This window comes from Phacochoerus africanus, chromosome 3 (assembly GCF_016906955.1).
Source record: "Phacochoerus africanus isolate WHEZ1 chromosome 3, ROS_Pafr_v1, whole genome shotgun sequence".
Lineage (NCBI taxonomy): Eukaryota > Metazoa > Chordata > Mammalia > Artiodactyla > Suidae > Phacochoerus > Phacochoerus africanus.
Window position 1 is genome coordinate 172,392,212 of NC_062546.1, and position 18,587 is coordinate 172,410,798.

The 18,587-nt window shown below is 38.2% G+C and overlaps 1 protein-coding gene across 12 annotated transcripts in view; it reads left to right on the forward strand.

Annotated features, from left to right (window-relative positions):
• Positions 1-18,587, forward strand: part of ABI2 (abl interactor 2) — a 124,226-nt gene that overhangs the window by 83,195 nt on the left and 22,444 nt on the right. For 4 of the 12 annotated variants that reach the window (XM_047773285.1, XM_047773293.1, XM_047773289.1 and 1 more), the window contains exons 5-7: positions 1,856-2,002; positions 2,735-2,859; positions 11,620-11,778. In XM_047773285.1, the coding sequence (XP_047629241.1) occupies positions 1,856-2,002; positions 2,735-2,859; positions 11,620-11,778 (431 nt within the window). Of the gene's footprint in view, positions 1-1,855; positions 2,003-2,734; positions 2,860-4,583; positions 4,668-11,619; positions 11,779-18,587 lie in introns of all 12 variants that reach the window. The other 8 variants (XM_047773284.1, XM_047773292.1, XM_047773287.1 and 5 more) reach the window with 3 other exon arrangements.

An 18,587-nucleotide genomic window follows, 5' to 3' on the forward strand; every position in this document is an offset into this window, starting at 1 on the left:
TGGAGACCAGAGTGGCTGAGCACCACTAGCAACTTAATGGTCACAGCCTGGCTTTCTTGCATTCTTTGCCTAACCACCATATTTTGTTCTCTGCCCCTAGTTTTTTACCTTGTTTTATTATTGCCTTCACTGTATAATTCTCAATCAGCAGAGGTTTTTTTTTCTTGGATGAAACAGAACATTTTATTTTCTGAGAAAAATTGTTTGGAAATTAGTTTCCTATTTTATTGTGTTTTTGATTTACATTAAAATTTAAGACATGCCCACACTTCTTAGTATTTTATTTTTGCTTTTATTTTTATTTTTTTGGTCGCCTGGAGGCATATGGAATATTTTAAATCCAAGGTTCTGACCTTCATTTTTCTTTCTTTGACCCAGTGTCTTATTTAGTGCCCTGATTCATTTTTAATAATGTGTATATTTGTTTATGCCAGATTTTGATGGTAATAGAACAGACACGGTCATTGCAAAGTGACCTCATTCCAAATCAGTGAGCCAGACCTTGAGTGGCCCAGAACAGTATTTAAAGGAACCTGGGGAGCTTTTGGGAAAGTGAATTATAATTATTACTTTTTTTTTTTGGTCTTTTTGTGTATTTTAGGGCCATACCCACGGCATATAGAGGTTCCCAAGCTAGAGGTCCAGTAGGAACTGTAGCCGCTGGCCTATGCCACAGCCATAGCAACGCAGGATCCAAGCCGCATCTGCGACCTACACCACAGCTCATGGCAATACCAGATCCTTAACCCACTGAGAGAGAGGCCAGGGATCTAACCCACATCCTCATGGATCCTAGTCAGGTTCGATAACTGCTGAGCTACGACGGGAACTCCAGGAGAGTGAATTATTGAGAAATACATAAATCAAGTGAGTAATGTCATTTTAGGAGAAAAAGAGTCTTTAATTTTCACATGTTGAAATCCAGTTTTGTTTTTTTTTTTAAAGACCAGAATCTCATCTATACAGTATCAGTTTCATGTCAGAGTGTTTATCATTGTCATAAAAAATTTGGAAATGTAAAGATGAGAACTAACTTAAATAATCACTAGTGTTCCAGTGTGTATCCTATTTCTTATCATATTTCCTTTCTTGTTCTTCTTATTCTCTTCTTTTAAAAGGGAATTTTGAGGGAAAAAAAGGGAAATATGCTAATGAAATCCAGTTTACTTTGTACTTTACAGTTCAAAGTAAATAAGGTAGAAAGACTTAGGTGACTTTTTATTTCTTCTCTCCCTTTTGAATATTGAACTCTGAAGAGGGTAAGGGCAGTCAGGGTGGAAGTTGAAGGAGGATGTGAAGAGAGAATGGAGAATGAGATTCCATTGTTTATTTCTCTGTGTGGAGATACAGTTTTATTTCTGTGTACTAACTGTATACAAAAGGAATTGAATTGTTGTTGCTCTTGATCATCAGTGTGGGGGTTGTGGAGCCAAATTCTAAATTTATTTACCTTACTTTTTGAATACTTTTGGTTAGGGAGAGAGGGGGTGAGGAAGACAATTAGTGCATTCGTACAGTGCAGTTGGGAGAATTTGATTTGGCACTAAAATACTTTGAACTTATCTTAGAAGAGAGTCTGGGAAACATTGGCTTACCAGGTGGGAGAATCTTCATGCTCTCAGAATGAGTGAACAAAATTGCATTGGCACAGGGAAATGAGGTCGGAGACTAAAAAATAACAGTAGCATCAAAACCCTAATGGTGAGGTGATACTTATACTGAAATTGGTAGCTGGGTTTTTTTAAAACACATTTTACTATCTCTCGAGTACAAATTGTATTTCACTACTGGCAACTCTGAATTTATTGTGCCGAAACTTGCTAATCACACGCTACATACGCTCTTCTTTTTGTAGGCGGCACTCCCCCTATCGCACACTGGAGCCAGTGCGTCCTCCAGTGGTACCAAATGATTACGTACCTAGCCCAACCCGTAATATGGCTCCCTCGCAGCAGAGCCCTGTGAGGACAGCTTCTGTGAATCAAAGAAATCGAACTTACAGGTATTTTCTCTACCTCAGCGCAAAATGTGATGGTCATAGTACCATAATTTGTTTAGATAACTTCAGTTAAACCTTTCTCATTTTCCAAGCACTAAGTTCTTTTCCTCACTCTACTCCTCCAAACCTCATCTGATTCCACCTCTCTCTCCTCATGTTCTGATGCAAATTTGAGCAATCAGCAAGTTGAAAAACAACAAACCTTTCAAAGTGCAAACTCCTTTACAAGATCGATAGTTTTAGTTGACCCGAAAAAAAAATTGTGGACCGGATGTGGGAAATTTCAAGTTGTTTTTTGGTGGAACTTTACAGATGAAAAACTATACGCAATAAAACACTAGTATGGGATAGTCGTGATGTTGCAAATAAAATTAATCAAATAATCTGTTTAGGAAAACTTTTTATTATAAAAAAGATTCCTCAGGCAGCCATTTTAAACTGGAATGAAAGAAAGGAGTATTATTTTTCTGTTTGAGCCCCATCATTTGTCACTTACATTGATGGAGAATTTTTTTTCTTTCCCAACTTCTTTAATACATACTCGTTAAAAGGTATCCAAAACAAGTTTTTTTGAACTCGGCTTTTCCCCTTACTCTGTTAAGGAATTCATATTTGAAGTGAAAGACTTTGGAATTATCATTGTGTAGCTATATTCATTTCAGAAAATTTTGGAAAATGCTGGTGATACCTTACCATATATAAATGCTCATGGTTTGGTGGCTCTTATTCCTTTAGCAGCAGCGGGAGTAGTGGAGGAAGCCATCCAAGCAGTAGGAGCAGCAGTCGGGAGAACAGTGGAAGTGGGAGTGTGGGAGTCCCCATTGCCGTTCCCACCCCCTCTCCACCCAGTGTCTTTCCAGGTAAAACATGCATTGTGCTTCATCGTCACCTCTCCTTTTGGAGTCTGAGTTGAGTTTCTGATTTAATTACAGTGGGTTTTCTTCATAATTGGATTTTTTTTCCCTTTAAGAGTCTAAATGTTGAGAAATCTTTTACGTTTGTTATTTTAGCCAAGTGATTTGTAAGTTTGTTACAAACTTCTCTGTTATTTGGTTTAATGTATTTGGTGCTTTGGCTGAGGTGGTGCTTTGAGGTTTCAGATACCACCTTGGAATGAGTTACGTGTTTAATTCCAGCTGGTGTTATGACAGTGCATGCCTTTGGACACAGTGGGCACCCAGTGTGAGGATCAGTTTGGTAACCAAGGATTGGACAGATATAATTCTACTAGTTAAATTTAGCTGACTCTGGAACTTAATAATCACTGAAATGCTACCCGCTTTTCTCTGAAACAGAAAATAATGTATGGCTATACCACCCTGAATGCACCAGAACTTATCTGAAACAGAGAAATGTACTTGTTTAATTTGAGGACTCACAGAGTTAAAATTTAGTTTTTAAAACATGACCCAAAAGACATTAAGGATAGGATACTACCTATTTAATTTGCTTTAATAACAAATAGATAATATCTTTTTAAAAGTCATGAAAAGGAGATTTGTATTTTTCTAAATTCTTTTTTACCAATAAGATGTTTATGTCTGGATACATGTTTAGTTTCTGATTTGTGTAAATCGAAATGGAATACTGTGTTGTTGTTTTTTTTTTTTTTGTCTTTTTGCCATTTCTTGGGCCGCTGCTGTGGCACATGGAGATTCCCAGGCTAGGGGTCGAATCGGAGCTGCAGCTGCCGGCCTGCACCAGAGCCACAGCAACTCGAGATCTGAGCTGCGTCTGCAACCTACACCACAGCTCACGGCAACACTGGATCCTTAACCCACTGAGCAAGGCCAGGGATCGAACCCGTAACCTCATGGTTCCTAGTCGGATTCGTTAACCACTGAGCCATGACGAGAACTCCATACTGTTGTTTTCTGGTGTTATGTTTAATTTTGTATACTATTACAGAATGTTATGGTAAAAATAACAATATAAAAGGAGCACCTTTCTTCCAGAATAGTGGTTGTCGAGTGAAAAGGAATGATGCTTTTTTTTTTTTTTTTTGCTTTTTAGTGCTGCGCCTGTGGCATATGAAGTTCCCAGACTAGGGGTTGAATCAGAGCTGTGGCCACCGGCCTACACCACAGCCATAGCTACATGGTATCCAAGCTGCATCTGTGACCTACACCACAGCTCGTGGCAATGCCAGGTCCTTAACCCACTGAGCAAGGGCAGGGATCGAACCTGCCTCATGGGTACTAGTTGAGTTCATTACTGCTGAGCCACAGCAGGAACTCCAAAAGGAATGCTTTTAATGAATTTTACAATCTGTACATTACCCTTAGCATCTTGAATTATTTGCTGCAAACCTAATAATCCTTAACATAAGCTTCATTCTTTTTTTTTTTTTTTTTTAACACTCTCTTCTATTCTTTGGTTATTGATAAACACTTAGTATCTAACATTAAGTTCTCTAATACCATTTCTAATCCTGCCTAATGGAAGTGCCTCATTAATGCTGCCTCTTACTCCTCTTTTCCCCTAGCCCCTGCTGGCTCTGCTGGTACTCCTCCCCTTCCTGCTACTTCTGCATCTGCCCCTGCCCCTCTTGTTCCTGCAACTGTCCCTTCCTCCATTGCCCCAGATGCTGCTGCTGGGGGTGCCCAGACCCTTGCTGATGGCTTCACTTCTCCAACTCCCCCTGTTGTTTCTTCCACTCCCCCTACAGGTGAGTATGGGCTTATTCCTTGGCAGGCAATCCAGTCCTCTGGCTCTTCTCTTACTTGGAACTTGATTTTATGATTTTTTTGTTTGTGGTTTGTATTTTTTTTTTTTAAATTGAGACTAATGTAGTAACTAGAAAATGGCATGTGACTGAAGAATAGAATTTCCTGAGGAAATCTGGGTAAAGGTTCTTATTTTTCTGATAGAGTAGCACAAATACACAGTTTTTATTACTCAAATTTCATTTACTAGAGATTCATGAATTTAGTATGGGGCTGTCTTCTGTACAGTTTTGAGAAGTTGTCGTTAGAAGTATTCTTTGTTACAGTTAAGTCATCAACAAAAAGAAAAGTCTGTGACAATTTTAAGGTATGTTTTATAGGAAATATTTGATGTAACAGTTTAAAGTATAAGTCTATTTTAACAGAATTCGTTGCTTATTGTAGCAGCCTAGGAAACAAATAGACAGTGGTCTTTTTAAGAATTTCAAGTTTACTTGTACCTTAAGGTCGACTGGTGTTTTGGTGTTTTAACATTGCAACCTAAAGACTGTTTTGATGGGGAAGGAGAAAAAGGTGCAATTGCTAGTTTATTTGCAAAGTTAATAATGATGCTGGTTTGTAAACAGTTTCTGATCTGCTGTAAAAATGTATGTGCTTGGACACACATCACCTTAGCTGGTTAATAAAGTACTTCATAATATATGTGTATTCAGCCCTACTGTTATGTCAAGATGCTTATTAGTTTTTTTGTTTTTTGTTTTTTTGTCTTTTTGCCTTTTCTAGGGCCGCTCCCGCGGCATATGGAGGTTCCCAGGCTAGGGGTCAAATCAGAGCCATAGCCACCGGCCTACGCCAGAGCCACAGCAAAGTGGGATCCGAGCCGCGTCTGCGACCTACACCACAGCTCACGGCAACGCCAGATCCTTAACCCACTGAGCAAGGCCGGGGACCGAACCCACAACCTCATGGGTCCTAGTCTGATTTGTTAACCACTGCGCCACGACGGGAACTCCAAGATGCTTAGATGTTTTAAAAGACATTTTAAAAGTCCGTTTTAATCCATCCATTTTGGATGGTGTTTGATGGCATAAGCTTCTGTAATAGCATTTTTTAAGAAAAGCTTTTTTCAGGGGTAAATGTAAACATGAGCTGTCCTTTGATATATATACAACTCTGTTAGGCCACTACAGCTAGTTAACTATAGAATCATGTTATGCTCCTGCATCAGTAGAATAAGGAATTCATCTTAAATCAGTTGTAGGCCCAAAAAGGACAAATCACTCTTATCTAGCATCTACATTTTAGTAATTAAATTACAACTTAATAGCAGTTGCTGGTTTCTCATCTGCACTCAAAAAATTTATTGTATGAGTGAAGAATTATAGTTTTTTTAACAAAAAGCAAAGTAAATGCCTTATTAAAAATTTATATTAGTCCCTTTTATGTAATGTCTTCGAATCACCAAGTACTTTTTTCCTTTTTTTATTAAAGTATAATTTCTGTAGATTAAAATTCACCCTTTCTAGTGTGCAACTTCTGTGAGTTTTGACAAATGTATGCAATGATATTACCTCAACCACAGTCAAGACATAGAACAGTCCTATCATCCTCAGATTTCCAACGTGCCCCTTTGTAATCAGTCCTTCGGTTTTCCTCTTAGGCCCTGGCAACCTCTTGATCTTTGTTTCTAAAGTTTCTGCCTTTGTAGAAATATCATAAATCGAAGCATGTGTGATAAAGCCTTTGGGTCTGTCTTTTTAGCACAGTGCATTTGAGATCTATCCATTGTTACATGTTTGTTCCTTTTTATTACTGAATAGTGTTCTATTGAATGGGTTTACCACAGTTTTTTTATTAATACTTTACCCAATTGAGGGAAATTTGCGTTATTTTCAGTTTTGAGTGATTATGAATAAAAGTGCCAAATATATTCATACATAGACTTGTATGTGTACATAGGTTTTCATTTTATTTGGGTAAATACCTAGGAAGTAGGATTGCTGGATAATATGGGAAGTGAATGCTTAACTTTATAAGAAATTGACAAATCGTTTTCCAAAGTTGTTGTACAGTTTTGCACACTTATCAGCAGTGTGTGACTTCCACTTATTCTGCACATTTGTTAGCATGTGGTATTGTTATTCTTTACACACATATTTTTAATTTAGACATTCTAATTGGTGTATAATAGTTCCTTGTGGTTTTGTGGACATTTCCCCAATGAATAATGATGTAGAACATCTTTTCATGTGTTTATTTGCCATCTGTTTATATTTGATGAAACGTCTGTTAAATGTTTTTGCTTCCCCCCACATACCTTTTGAATAGGGTTGTTTGTTTTCTTTTTTTTTTTTGTCTTTTTGTTGTTGTTGTTGTTGTTGTTGTTGTTGCTATTTCTTGGGCCGCTCCTGAGGCATATGGAGGTTCCCAGGCTAGGGGTTGAATCGGAGCTGTAGCCACCGGCCTACGCCAGAGCCACAGCAACTCGGGATCCGAGCTGCGTCTGCAACCTACACCACAGCTCACGGCAACGCCGGATCGTTAACCCACTGAGCAAGGGCAGGGACCGAACCCGCCACCTCATGGTTCCTAGTCGGATTCGTTAACCACTGCGCCACGACGGGAACTCCTTGTTTGTTTTCTTATTGAATTCTTTCATATTCTGAATTAGTCTTTAATTGATTATGCAAATAATAAAATTATTTGCAAATATTTTCTTCCATTTTGTGACTTTTCATTCTCTTAATGGTGTCTTTTAAAGAGCAAAAATTCTTTGATTATTCCCATTTCATTGCTTTTTTTCCCTTTAGGTTGTACTTTTGATGTCAAATTTACAAACTTTTTGTTTTATAGATGTCAAAAATATTTTCTTGTTTTCTTTTAGTAGTTTTTAGTTTTAGGTTTTTATCATTAGGTCTATAGTAATTAAACTGTAGTTTTGTTTTTTTTTTTGACTCAAAGCAAAATAAATGCCTTATTAATGGTATGAATAGAGTTTTTGTTTTTATTAAAGTATAGTTGATTTACAACATTGTGCCAATTTCTGCTGTACAGCAAAGTGACCCAGTCATTTGTATATATACATTCCCTTCCTCATGTTGTCATCTATCATGGTCTATCCCAAGAAACTTGATATAGTGCCCTGTGCTATAAAGTAGGACCTCGTTGCTTATCCATTCTAAATGTGATAGTTTGCATCTACTAACCCCAAACTCCCAGTCCATCCCACTCCCTCCCCCCTACCCCTTGGCAACCACAATTGTCTTCTCTATGTCTGTGAGTCTGTTTTTGTCCTGTGGATAGGTTCATTTGTGCCGTATTTTAGATATCTCATATAAGTGATATCATATGGTATTTGTCTTTCTCTTTCTGACTCACTTCACTTAGTATGATAATCTCTAGTTGCATGCAGTTGCCACAGATGGCATTATTACATTCTTTTTTTATGGATGAGTAGTATTCTGTGTGTGTGTGTATGTGTGTGTGTGTGTGCTATATATTATATATATTACACCCCCCCCCACATCTTCTTAATGCATTCATCTGTCAATGGACACTTAGATTGTTTCCATGTCTTGGCTATTGTGAATAGTATTACTGTGAACATATGGGTGCATGTATTTTTTGAATTGTGGTTTTGTCCAGATATATGCCTGGAGTGGGATTGCTGGATCATATGGTAATTCTATATTTAAGTTTCTGAGGAACCTCCATACTGTTTTGCGTAGTGGTTGTACCAGTTTGCATTCCCACCAACAGTGTAGAAGGGTTCCTTTTTTCCACATCCTCCCCAGCATTTGTTATTTGTAGACTTACTAATGATAACCTTTCTGACCCATATGAAGTGGGTACCTCATTGGAGTTTTGATTTGCATTTCTGTAATAATTAGTGATGTTGAGTATTTTTTCATGTGCTTGTTGGCCATTTGTATGTCTTCTTTGGAGAAATGTCTGTTCAGGTCTTATGCCCATTTTTCACTTGGGTTGTTTGTTTTTTTGCTGTTCAGTTATATGAGTTGTTTGTATATTTTGGAGATTAAGCCCTTGTTGGTTGCATTTGCAAACAACTATTTTTTCCCATTCTGTAAGTCTTTTTTTTTTTTTTTTAATGGTTTCCTTTGCTATGCAAAAGCTTGTAAGTTTGATTAGGTCCTGTTGGTTTATTTTTGTTTTTATTTCTATTGCCTTGGGAGACTGACCTAAGAAAATATTTGTATGGTTGATGTCAGACAATGTTTTGCCTGTGTTCTCTTCTAGGAGTTTTATGGTGTCTTATCTTTAAGTCTTTAAGCCATTTTGAGTTTATTTTTGTTCATGGTGTGAGGATGTGTTGTAGTTTCATTGACTTATATGCAGCTGTCAAGTTTTCCCAGCACCACTTGCTAAAGAGACCTTTTCCCAGTTTATGTTTTTGCCTTCTTTATCCAAGATTAATTGACCATAGGTGTCTGGGTTTATTTCTGGTTTCTCTACTCTGTTTAATTGGTCTGTATGTCTGTTTTTGTACCAGTACCACACTGTCTTGATTACTGTAACTTTGTAATACTGAAGTCTGGGAGAGTTATGCCTCCTGCTTGTTTTTTTTTTTTTTCCCCTCAGGGTTGCTTTGGCAATTCTGGGTCTTTTATGGTTCCATATAAATTTTTGGATTATTTGTTATAGTTCTATGAAAAATGTCATGAGTAATTTGATAAGGATCTCGTTAAATCTGTAGATTGCTTTGGGTAGTATATACAGCCATTTTAATAATACTAATTCTTCCAATCCAGGAGCATGTGGTATCTTTCCATTTCCTTGAATCCTTTTTTAATTTCCTTTTTTAAAATGTTTTTTAGTTCTCAGCATATAAGTCTTTCACGTCCTTGATCAGGTTTAGAGTCTTTATTCTGTGGTGTCTTTTGATCATTGAGGGCTTATAACATGGGAGATTTTAGACTGGATCTAACTATGTAAAATTCATAATGGTACTAATCATGAGATATTTATTTTTAATTTTTTATTTATTTTTTTATTTTTTTTGCTTTTTTAGGACCGTACCTACAGTATATGGGAGTTCTCAGGCTATGCGTCGAATTGAAGTTGCAGCTGCCATCCTATGCCACAGCCACAGCAACATGGAATCCCAGCCACATCAGAGACCTACAGCACAGCTCACAGCAACACCAGATCCTTAACTCACTGAGCAAGGCCAGGGATCAAATCCGCAACCTCATGGATACTAGTTGGATTTGTTACCACTGAGCCACAATGGGAACTTCAATTATCAGACTTTTTAATTCATTGATTTTAGATTTGTGTTAGTGTGTTACAGGTTAATTCCTAAAATGCCAATAATGTGTATCTGGTGATTCAAATGATAAAATATACCTTCTAAATAATGGTTTATTAGTATACATGGTTTTATATTTTTATCATGGTTGTAGAGACTTGAAAGTGGATTATGTTTAAGCTTGACTACTCAAGGTTTTTAATATAACAGAATTGAATTTTAGGTTTTGATACAGTCATATGTAGGAAGAGTAAATCATATAGCAGCTCTTGAGTGCTTTTATAATATTCTTTATTCAAACATCCATCTGACTCCACCTTTGATAAATTTAACAGTTCTCAAAGATCAGTTTTAGTCATGTAAAACCATTTTACAATCATGGAAAAGGTGAACAATTATCAAGTGTTTTTCTTTTTGCCTTTTGCCCTTTTTTCTTCCCTTATCCTTTCTCTTCCTTTCCTCTCATCTCACTCTTTCTTCCCCTCACCTGTCTCTTCCCTCCTCCTCTTCTTTCCCTTACTCTTTCCCCTCCTCCTCTCTTCCTTTTCTTTATGTTTCTTATCTGCTCTCTCATGGGTGCTCTAGTACTTGATCTCTCTGTCTGTCTGTACAGTAGGCCCCCAGGTAGTGATTCTAAGTAGGAATGGAGTCGAGATAAAATTTAGGACCTGGATGGCATTAGGCATTTGGATGGATTAGGAAAGAGTGTCTTCAGTTGGCATTAGTTGTTGAAGTAATGAGAGCAAAATATAGTGAAATTGATGATATACATGCATAAATTCAGGATAATATTAAAAATTGGAAATACTTTGATTCACTTTTTGTATCAGCTTTTTTCATAATTGTAAATTTCTTAAATTAATTTTAAGACAGACTATAGCTTGAGAGAAGGATATTTTTGATTGAAAAATGATGCGATTTGACATCACTTGACCTTTTACTTAAATATTTTATGATCCTTTAAACAAATTGCTTTGCTTGCTTAAATTCACTATTATTAATTTGGAATAAGACTGTGTGCCAAGGGAGTTCCCATCGTGGCGCAGTGGTTAACGAATCCGACTAGGAACCATGAGGTGGCGGGTTCGGTCCCTGCCCTTGCTCAGTGGGTTAACGATCCGGCGTTGCCGTGAGCTGTGGTGTAGGCTGCAGACGCGGCTCGGATCCCGTGTTGCTGTGGCTCTGGCGTAGGCCGGTGGCTACAGCTCCGATTCAACCCCTAGCCTGGGAACCTCCATATGCCGAGGGAGCGGCCCAAGAAATAGCAAAAAAAAAAAAAAAGACTGTGTGCCAAACATTTTTTTCTTTTGCTTTCTTAAATGTTCTCTTGTTGAATTTACTTTTCAGTGTTTAATGGCTGGTATTATTTGGGAGGAAGTGAGCTATAAATTTTAATTGTGTTGATTTTGAAATCCTATCAAATTACTAATTTGATAAAATCATAATATTAATAATCTATTTAGATATGGCTTTTCCAAACCTAATCATAATTTTATTTAGCTACTTTTCTGCTTTTGCACTTTGATGTAATGTCAACTGAGCAGTCACTGTCACATTGCATTAATATTTGTTATATGGCAATTAAATTAAACATTGTTATTTTTAATAATCCTATTAAATTAAGGAATTGTACCTAAAGTATTTCATTGTCTGAGATAATCTTCTATGTTCTCTCCTTTTCCCAGGTCATCCTGTTCAGTTCTACAGCATGAATAGACCTGCCACTCGCCATACTCCCCCAACAATAGGGGGCTCGTTGCCCTATAGACGCCCTCCTTCCATCACTTCACAAACAAGCCTTCAGAATCAGATGAACGGAGGACCTTTTTATAGCCAGAACCCAGGTTAGATTTTATTTTGCAGTTTATAGAATATATCTAATTAAAATCCTCAATTATAGAGAAAAACCCTTCAATTGCAAATGACTAGTACCTGGTAGGTGGTTAATATTGTTTGTTGCATGAGTGGTTTTTTTGGTCTTTTTGCCTTTGCTAGGGCCGCACCTGCGGCATATGGAGGTTCCCAGGCTAGGGGTCTAATTGGAGCTGTAGCTGCCAGCCTACACCAGGGCCACAGCAACTCGGGATCCAAGCCGTGTCTGCAACCTGCATCACAGCTCATGGCAACGCCGGATCCTTAACCCACTGAGCGAGGCCAGGGATCAAACCCGCAACCTCATGGTTCCTAGTTGGATTCGTTAACCACTGAGCCATGATGGGAACTCCTGAAATGACATTTTTGAAGCTGCTTTGTGGTAGGCAGGTTATTCTATCTTTTCTAGTTCTCCTACCAAACCTATTATGGGAAAACTGGGACAGATTGATCCAGATACAACAATCATCTTTCAGTTGCATTATGCATATAGAAGAACTAATCTGGCACATATTTAATACTATATATAATCATTTATTTTGCTTCTTCCCCATAGAGGGTAAAAGCGAATACTATACTGTGTAATTACTGTGGACATGGTATGTCAGCTTATGGTGTTTTTCTGGATTTTTGCCAAGAGGTCAGTAAGCCCATGTGTGATCACCTCTAATATTAGGGGACAGCCCATTCCATCTTGGAGAAGTCCTCAGTTGTATGAAGCTGAAATCTGGCTACTGTGACCAAAAGTGGTGAAACCTTGTTCTGTCCTTTGAAGCCTTACAGAACAAATTTGATCCTCTTTTTTATATAAACAGAGTTTAAAGAATGCTTTTTTTAAAATCTCATTTGATTCTTATATGATCATTTTCATCTGTATTTTATAGGTGACAGAACAGGCTGACGTGATAGTCAAGTTAGGATTTGAATTCAGGTCCTCTTAAGTCCTATGCTCTTTCTGTTGTACTCTCCTACTGCCTCCCTTCAGATTACGGAAATCTCATATCCCCCAGGAGTAGGAGGTGGGGAGGGGGAGGTAATTTTTAAAGTGGATGAGATTCTGAGATCATGTCAGGTTTTTTTTATCTATTATATCTGGTAATAGGGTTCAGTAACTATTTGTTGAATATAGAACGAATCCCTTGTTCCTTTATTCAGATCCCTTCAGTTTGGGGGGGGGGGTCCCTTTTGTAAATTAAATGCTGTATTTATAATCAAAACCAGAGTACACTGTAGTGTGATTACCATCTGCCTTAGCTGAAATGGATTTCTCTTAGCAGTATCTTTGATCACACTTAATGATTTTGGGCGTGCAAGTTCTTTTTAACTCATTTCCAGCTTTATTTTGACATATATCCCTGTATTTTCTTACATTCTACTTTTAAATCATGTGTTCCAAACTCATATTTGTACAGGTGCTATTTTGTACTAAATGTGTGTTTCATTTTTAAATATTGATTTGTTAGATATGGCCTGTATCGTAGTTCTGCTGAAGATAAGCTTTCTCCATGGCCCTCTTAGAAGTCTGGACAGTTACTGCTTATGGCCCTTATGCCCTTCCTTAGAGGTTTGGAAGGATGCTCTCCGTCCAAAATAGGTCAGTTCCATAGTGGAGCTGAGAGATGCATCCCTGTTACAGCTTGGGATCATTTCCACATGATTTTCGGAAAGTATATACAAGAATTTTCATGTACATACCCAAGTTTTGGTCTTATGAGAACCCCGTTGGTGGAATTTATTTTAAGGCTGTTAAACATGTATTTAAATGTGTTTTACATACATATTTTAATAAATTTTTGTAAATCTCATTTTAACATACTTGGAAGTATATGTTAAAGTAGAAAACCTTCTCTAAGGAATGATTTTAGTGAAAGTATTTTTTACAATCATGGAACATATAAAGTGAATTGAGATTTTTGGGCCTTGAGCATAATGTGTGAGCCATTTTAGTTTTTTAATGTACTTCTCTCCATTAAGTTCTGCCTTTTTTCTCCAGGGATCTGGTAACTGTTTAAAGAGGGTGACTACGCCTTTGCTAGTTGAATAATTGGAGTGCTTTTTCTAAACTAAAAACATTTTTTTACTAAATTATGTTCTTTGAAAAGCTCTTTTTTGCAAGACTTAATGCTTTGCCAACCTGTATTCTAAGGCTGTTAGATACACCTTCATTTTATTTGCTTTAGATCATTATGTAAGTCTCTTGTATTATTCCCACTAGTTTTTGGTCCGTGTTTTTTCATATTTAAAACAAGAAAATTTGTTGTACTTTCTCAAGTAACTAATTCCCTGATTTAGCAAAATGATCCCAGGTTTGTGCTTGATGAGCATATTTTTGCACCTGGAGGCTTGACCTGGATTTATGCTGCTGAAGAAGTGAGCTGATAGGCTCATGTGAGGGTTGGGTTCATGTGAATGTAAATTCAGTGGATTTTCTGTGCGATGTAAACCTGACAGCACTGTTACTATATTTGGTTTGAGTTTGAAATGGCTTTATAACATAGGAATTAAAATGTGGAACACCTGGCATCTAATGTCAAGTCCTAGGAGCACAGTAATTGTTTTCTAATGTAGATTATCTCAAGAACAAGTTAATGAAAGGAACACTTTGATCAGGGCATACCGAATCCTATTTGGTTCTCATTATTTCTTAATCTAATCCAGCCAAAGAAATAGGAATACCACCAGTTTATCATTCACCTTGTCATCAGCAAGGAGTGTCATTGAAACACATAGGGCTAATCACAAGATTTAACAGTTTTTACTTTCAACATAAATATGAAGAAGCACCTTGGTGGTAAAGAGGAATATGCATGAGTATTTGTACATGTACATTTACATACATTAATCTAATTTGGTAAGTATTTTAGTTGGGGTCTGTAACAGAGTCCATAGACTGGGCAGCTTATAAACAACAAAAGATTTATTTCTTGTGTTTCTGGAGGCTGACAGGCAGAGAATGGAATGCTGGCATGGTTAAGTTCTGGTGAGAAACCTCATCAGGTTGTAGGCTTCTGTCTTATTTTTGTATCCTTACATGGCAGAAAGAGAGAGAGTGCTCTAAAGTCTCTTTTTATTTTTATTTTCTTTCTTTTTTTTTTCTTTTGCTTTTTAGGGCTGCACCTGCAGCATTTGGAAGTTCCCAGGCTAGGGGTCCAGTAGGAGCTATAGCCGCCAGCTGATGCCACAGCAATGCCCAGTTCTTAATCCACTGAGCAAGGCCAGGGATCAAACCCACATCCTCATGGATACTAGTTGATTTGTTTCTGCTGAGCCACAATGGGAACTCCTCATTCTTTTTTTTATGACTGAATAGTATTCTCTTGGCTATATATACCACATCTTTATGCATTTATCTGTTGATAGACAGGTTGTTTCCATATCTTGGCAGTTGTAAATAATGCTGCTATGAACATTGGAGTGATGTATCTTTTCAAATTAGTGGGATTCTTTTTGGATGTATGTCCAGGAGTAGAATTGCTGGATCATGTGATGGTTCTGTTTTTAGTTGTTGGGGGCGGGGGGGGCACATACAAGGCATGTGGAAGTTCCCAGGCCAGGGATTGAACCCACACCATAGCAGTGGCTCAAGCTGTTACAGTGACAATGTAAGATCTTTAACCCACTGCACCACAAGGGAACTCCTTGTTTTTAGTTTTGTTTTTTTTTTGTCTTTTTTTGTTGTTGTTGTTGTTGTTGCTATTTCTTGGGCCGCTCCCGCGGCATATGGAGGTTCCCAGGCTAGGGGTCCAGTCAGAGCTGTAGCCACCGGCCTACGCCAGAGCCACAGCAACGCGGGATCCGAGCTGCGTCTGCAACCTACACCACAGCTCACGGCAACGCCGGATCGTTAACCCACTGAGCAAGGGCAGGGACCGAACCCGCCACCTCATGGTTCCTAGTCGGATTCGTTAACCACTGCGCCACGACGGGAATTCCTGTTTTTAGTTTTTTGAGAAACCTCCACAGTGGTTTTTTTTTTAGTTTTTTGAGAAACCTCCACAGTGGTTTTTTTTTAGTTTTTTGAGAAACCTCCACAGTGGTTGCACCAATTTACATTCACCAGTAGGGTTCCCTTTTCTCCACATCCCTCTCTAGCATTTGTTATTGTTGTTCTTTTTGATGATGGTCATTCTGACAGGTATGAGGTCAAATCTTATTGGGTTTGATTTTCATTTCACTGATGATAAGCAATGTTGAGCATCTTTTTGTGTGCCTATTGGCCATCTGCCTTTCCTCTTTGGAAAAAATGGCTATTCAGTTCTTCTGCCCATTTTTTAATTGGGTTGTTTTTTTGATACTGAGTTATATGAGCTATTTATGTATGTTGGACATTAATCCCTTATTGGTCACATCATTTGAAAATATTTTCCCCCATTCACTAGGTTGTCTTTTTATTTTGCTTATGGTTTTCTTTGCTGTGCAAAAGCTATTAAGTTCAATTAGGTCTCTAGGGTTCTTTTATAAAGGTGCTAATTTTGATCATGAGGGCTCGAACCTCATGACCTAATCTCCTCCCAAAGGCCCCACCTTCTCATATCATCACATTGGGAGTTAGGATTTCATATAAATTTTGGGGAATATGAACATTTAGTCCTTAACATTAAGGAATCAATAATGTAGTGTTTAAGTACTAAGGCCTTTGGTAAAAGATATCCTACATTTTACCAGTAATATTTTCTTATAACAAAGACTTAAAAAACACTCATTCATAAAGTGGAATGTTGGTTCTAATAAATGTGACTATATATAGTTATATGAGAAAGGAGTTTCTCAATGAGTAAGATGTTACACAGGGAAGGTGTCAAGCTTCCTTGATTGTAATTTAAAAGATCTAAAAAGAAATAGTGAGGGAGTTTCCCTTGTGGTGCAGCAGAAACAAATCCAGCTGGTATCCATGAGGATGCAGGTTTGACCGCTGGCCTTGCTCAGTGGGTCAGGGATCCAGCATTGCCATGAGCTGTGGGTGTGGGTTGCAGACATGGCTAAGATCCTGTGTGGCTGTGGCTGTGGCATAGACCAGCAGCTGTAGCTCCAATGCCACACCTAACCTGGGAACTTCCATATGCCACAGATGCTGCCCTAAAAAAAAAGAAAAAGAAATAGAAAATGTTATGTTGGTGATAAAAGATAAGCCATAGAACATATTATTTAAATGATAGTTAACTTACAGTATTAACATAAATCTTCAGAAGAATACAGATGTGTGGGACTTTAGCAAAGTATGAAGAACAGTATCAATAAGCTATTTTTGAATCCTCATTTTAGGCAGCCTTTAGTGTTAACAAATGTTTACTCTAGGAAGAACATAAAAGCAAGAAAAAACTGAAAAGTCTTAAGTATAGTCTCAGATGACCAAGAAAACCAAATAGGCCCTTTACATTAATTTTTTTCTGGGTGGGGGTGTCTTTTTAGGGCTGTACCCTGCCGCACATGGAAGTTCCCAGGCTAGGGGTCGAATTGGAGCTGCAGCTGCTGGCCTATGCCACAGCCACAGCAAGGTGGTTTCCAAGCTGTGTCTGAGACCTACACCACAGCGCACAGCAAACCAGATCCTTAACCCTCTGAATGAGGCCAGGGATCGAATCTGCATCCTCATGGATATGAGTTAGGTTCATTACTGCTGAGCCATGACGGGAACTCCATTTTACATTGATTTTTTTTGGGGGGGGGCATTTCTAGGGCCGCTCCTGCAGTATATGGAGGTGCCCAGGCTAGGGGTCAAATCGGAGCTGTAGCCGCTGGCCTATGCCACAGCCACAGCAACTCGGGATCCAAGCTGCATCTGCACCCTACACCACAGCTCACGGCAACGCTGGATCCTTAACCCACTGAGCAAGGTCAGGGATCGAACCTGCAACCTCATTGTTCTTGGTCGGATTCGTTAACCACTGAGCCACGACGGGAACTCCCTACATTGATTATTAAACACAAGTTATGTTTTAAAACTGTGGCTTAATTTGCTAGTTTTTCTTGGTGTATTGTCATATGATGTTTAATTCACTTGAAAATGAATAGCAAAAATGATCCAATTCTTTTAACCCTTCTGAGACCATAGGAGTGGTAATTATTTGATAATCATCTTTTCCATGAAAAAAGCCTCCCTTGGGAGTTCACTTGTAGTACAGTGGGTTAAGGATCCAGTGTTGTCACTGCAACCACTTTCTGTGGCGAAGCTTGTATCCATGGCTCAGGATTCCACATGCTGGTATGTCTGAAAAAGAAAAAAAAAAAGCTCCCCTTACTGAGTATGATTAGTTAGGTTCACTTTTAGATTCTTGTTCTAAGTTGCTATCCATGTTTAGAAAATATTTCACTCTCGAAACAAATTGCTTGAATTATTTTCCTCAGTGGAATGTAAAATATAAGCAACTTACCTTGAATAGGCTATCAAATATATGACATCTGAAGGTGATACCTTTAATGGTTTTAGAAATATTATTTAGAAGGTTTATTTTGTCTAATTTTCTTAGTATTTATAAAACTAAAAATAAGTTGTAGTAGCCTGATTTTTCTTCAAAACTGTTTTCTTAAAACACTAAGTCTCTGGGAGTTCCCGTCATGGCTCAAGAGTTAGCAAACCTGACTAGTATCCTTGAGATTGCGGGTTTGATCCCTGGCCTTGCTCAGTGGGTTAAGGATCTCGGTGTTGCCCTGAGCTGTGGTGTAGGTTACAGACACAGCTCGAATCCTACATTGCTGTTGCTGTGGTGTAGGCTAGCAGCTCCAGCTCCAGCTTGACCCCTAGCCTGGGAACCTCCATATGCCGCAGGTGTGGCCCTAAAAA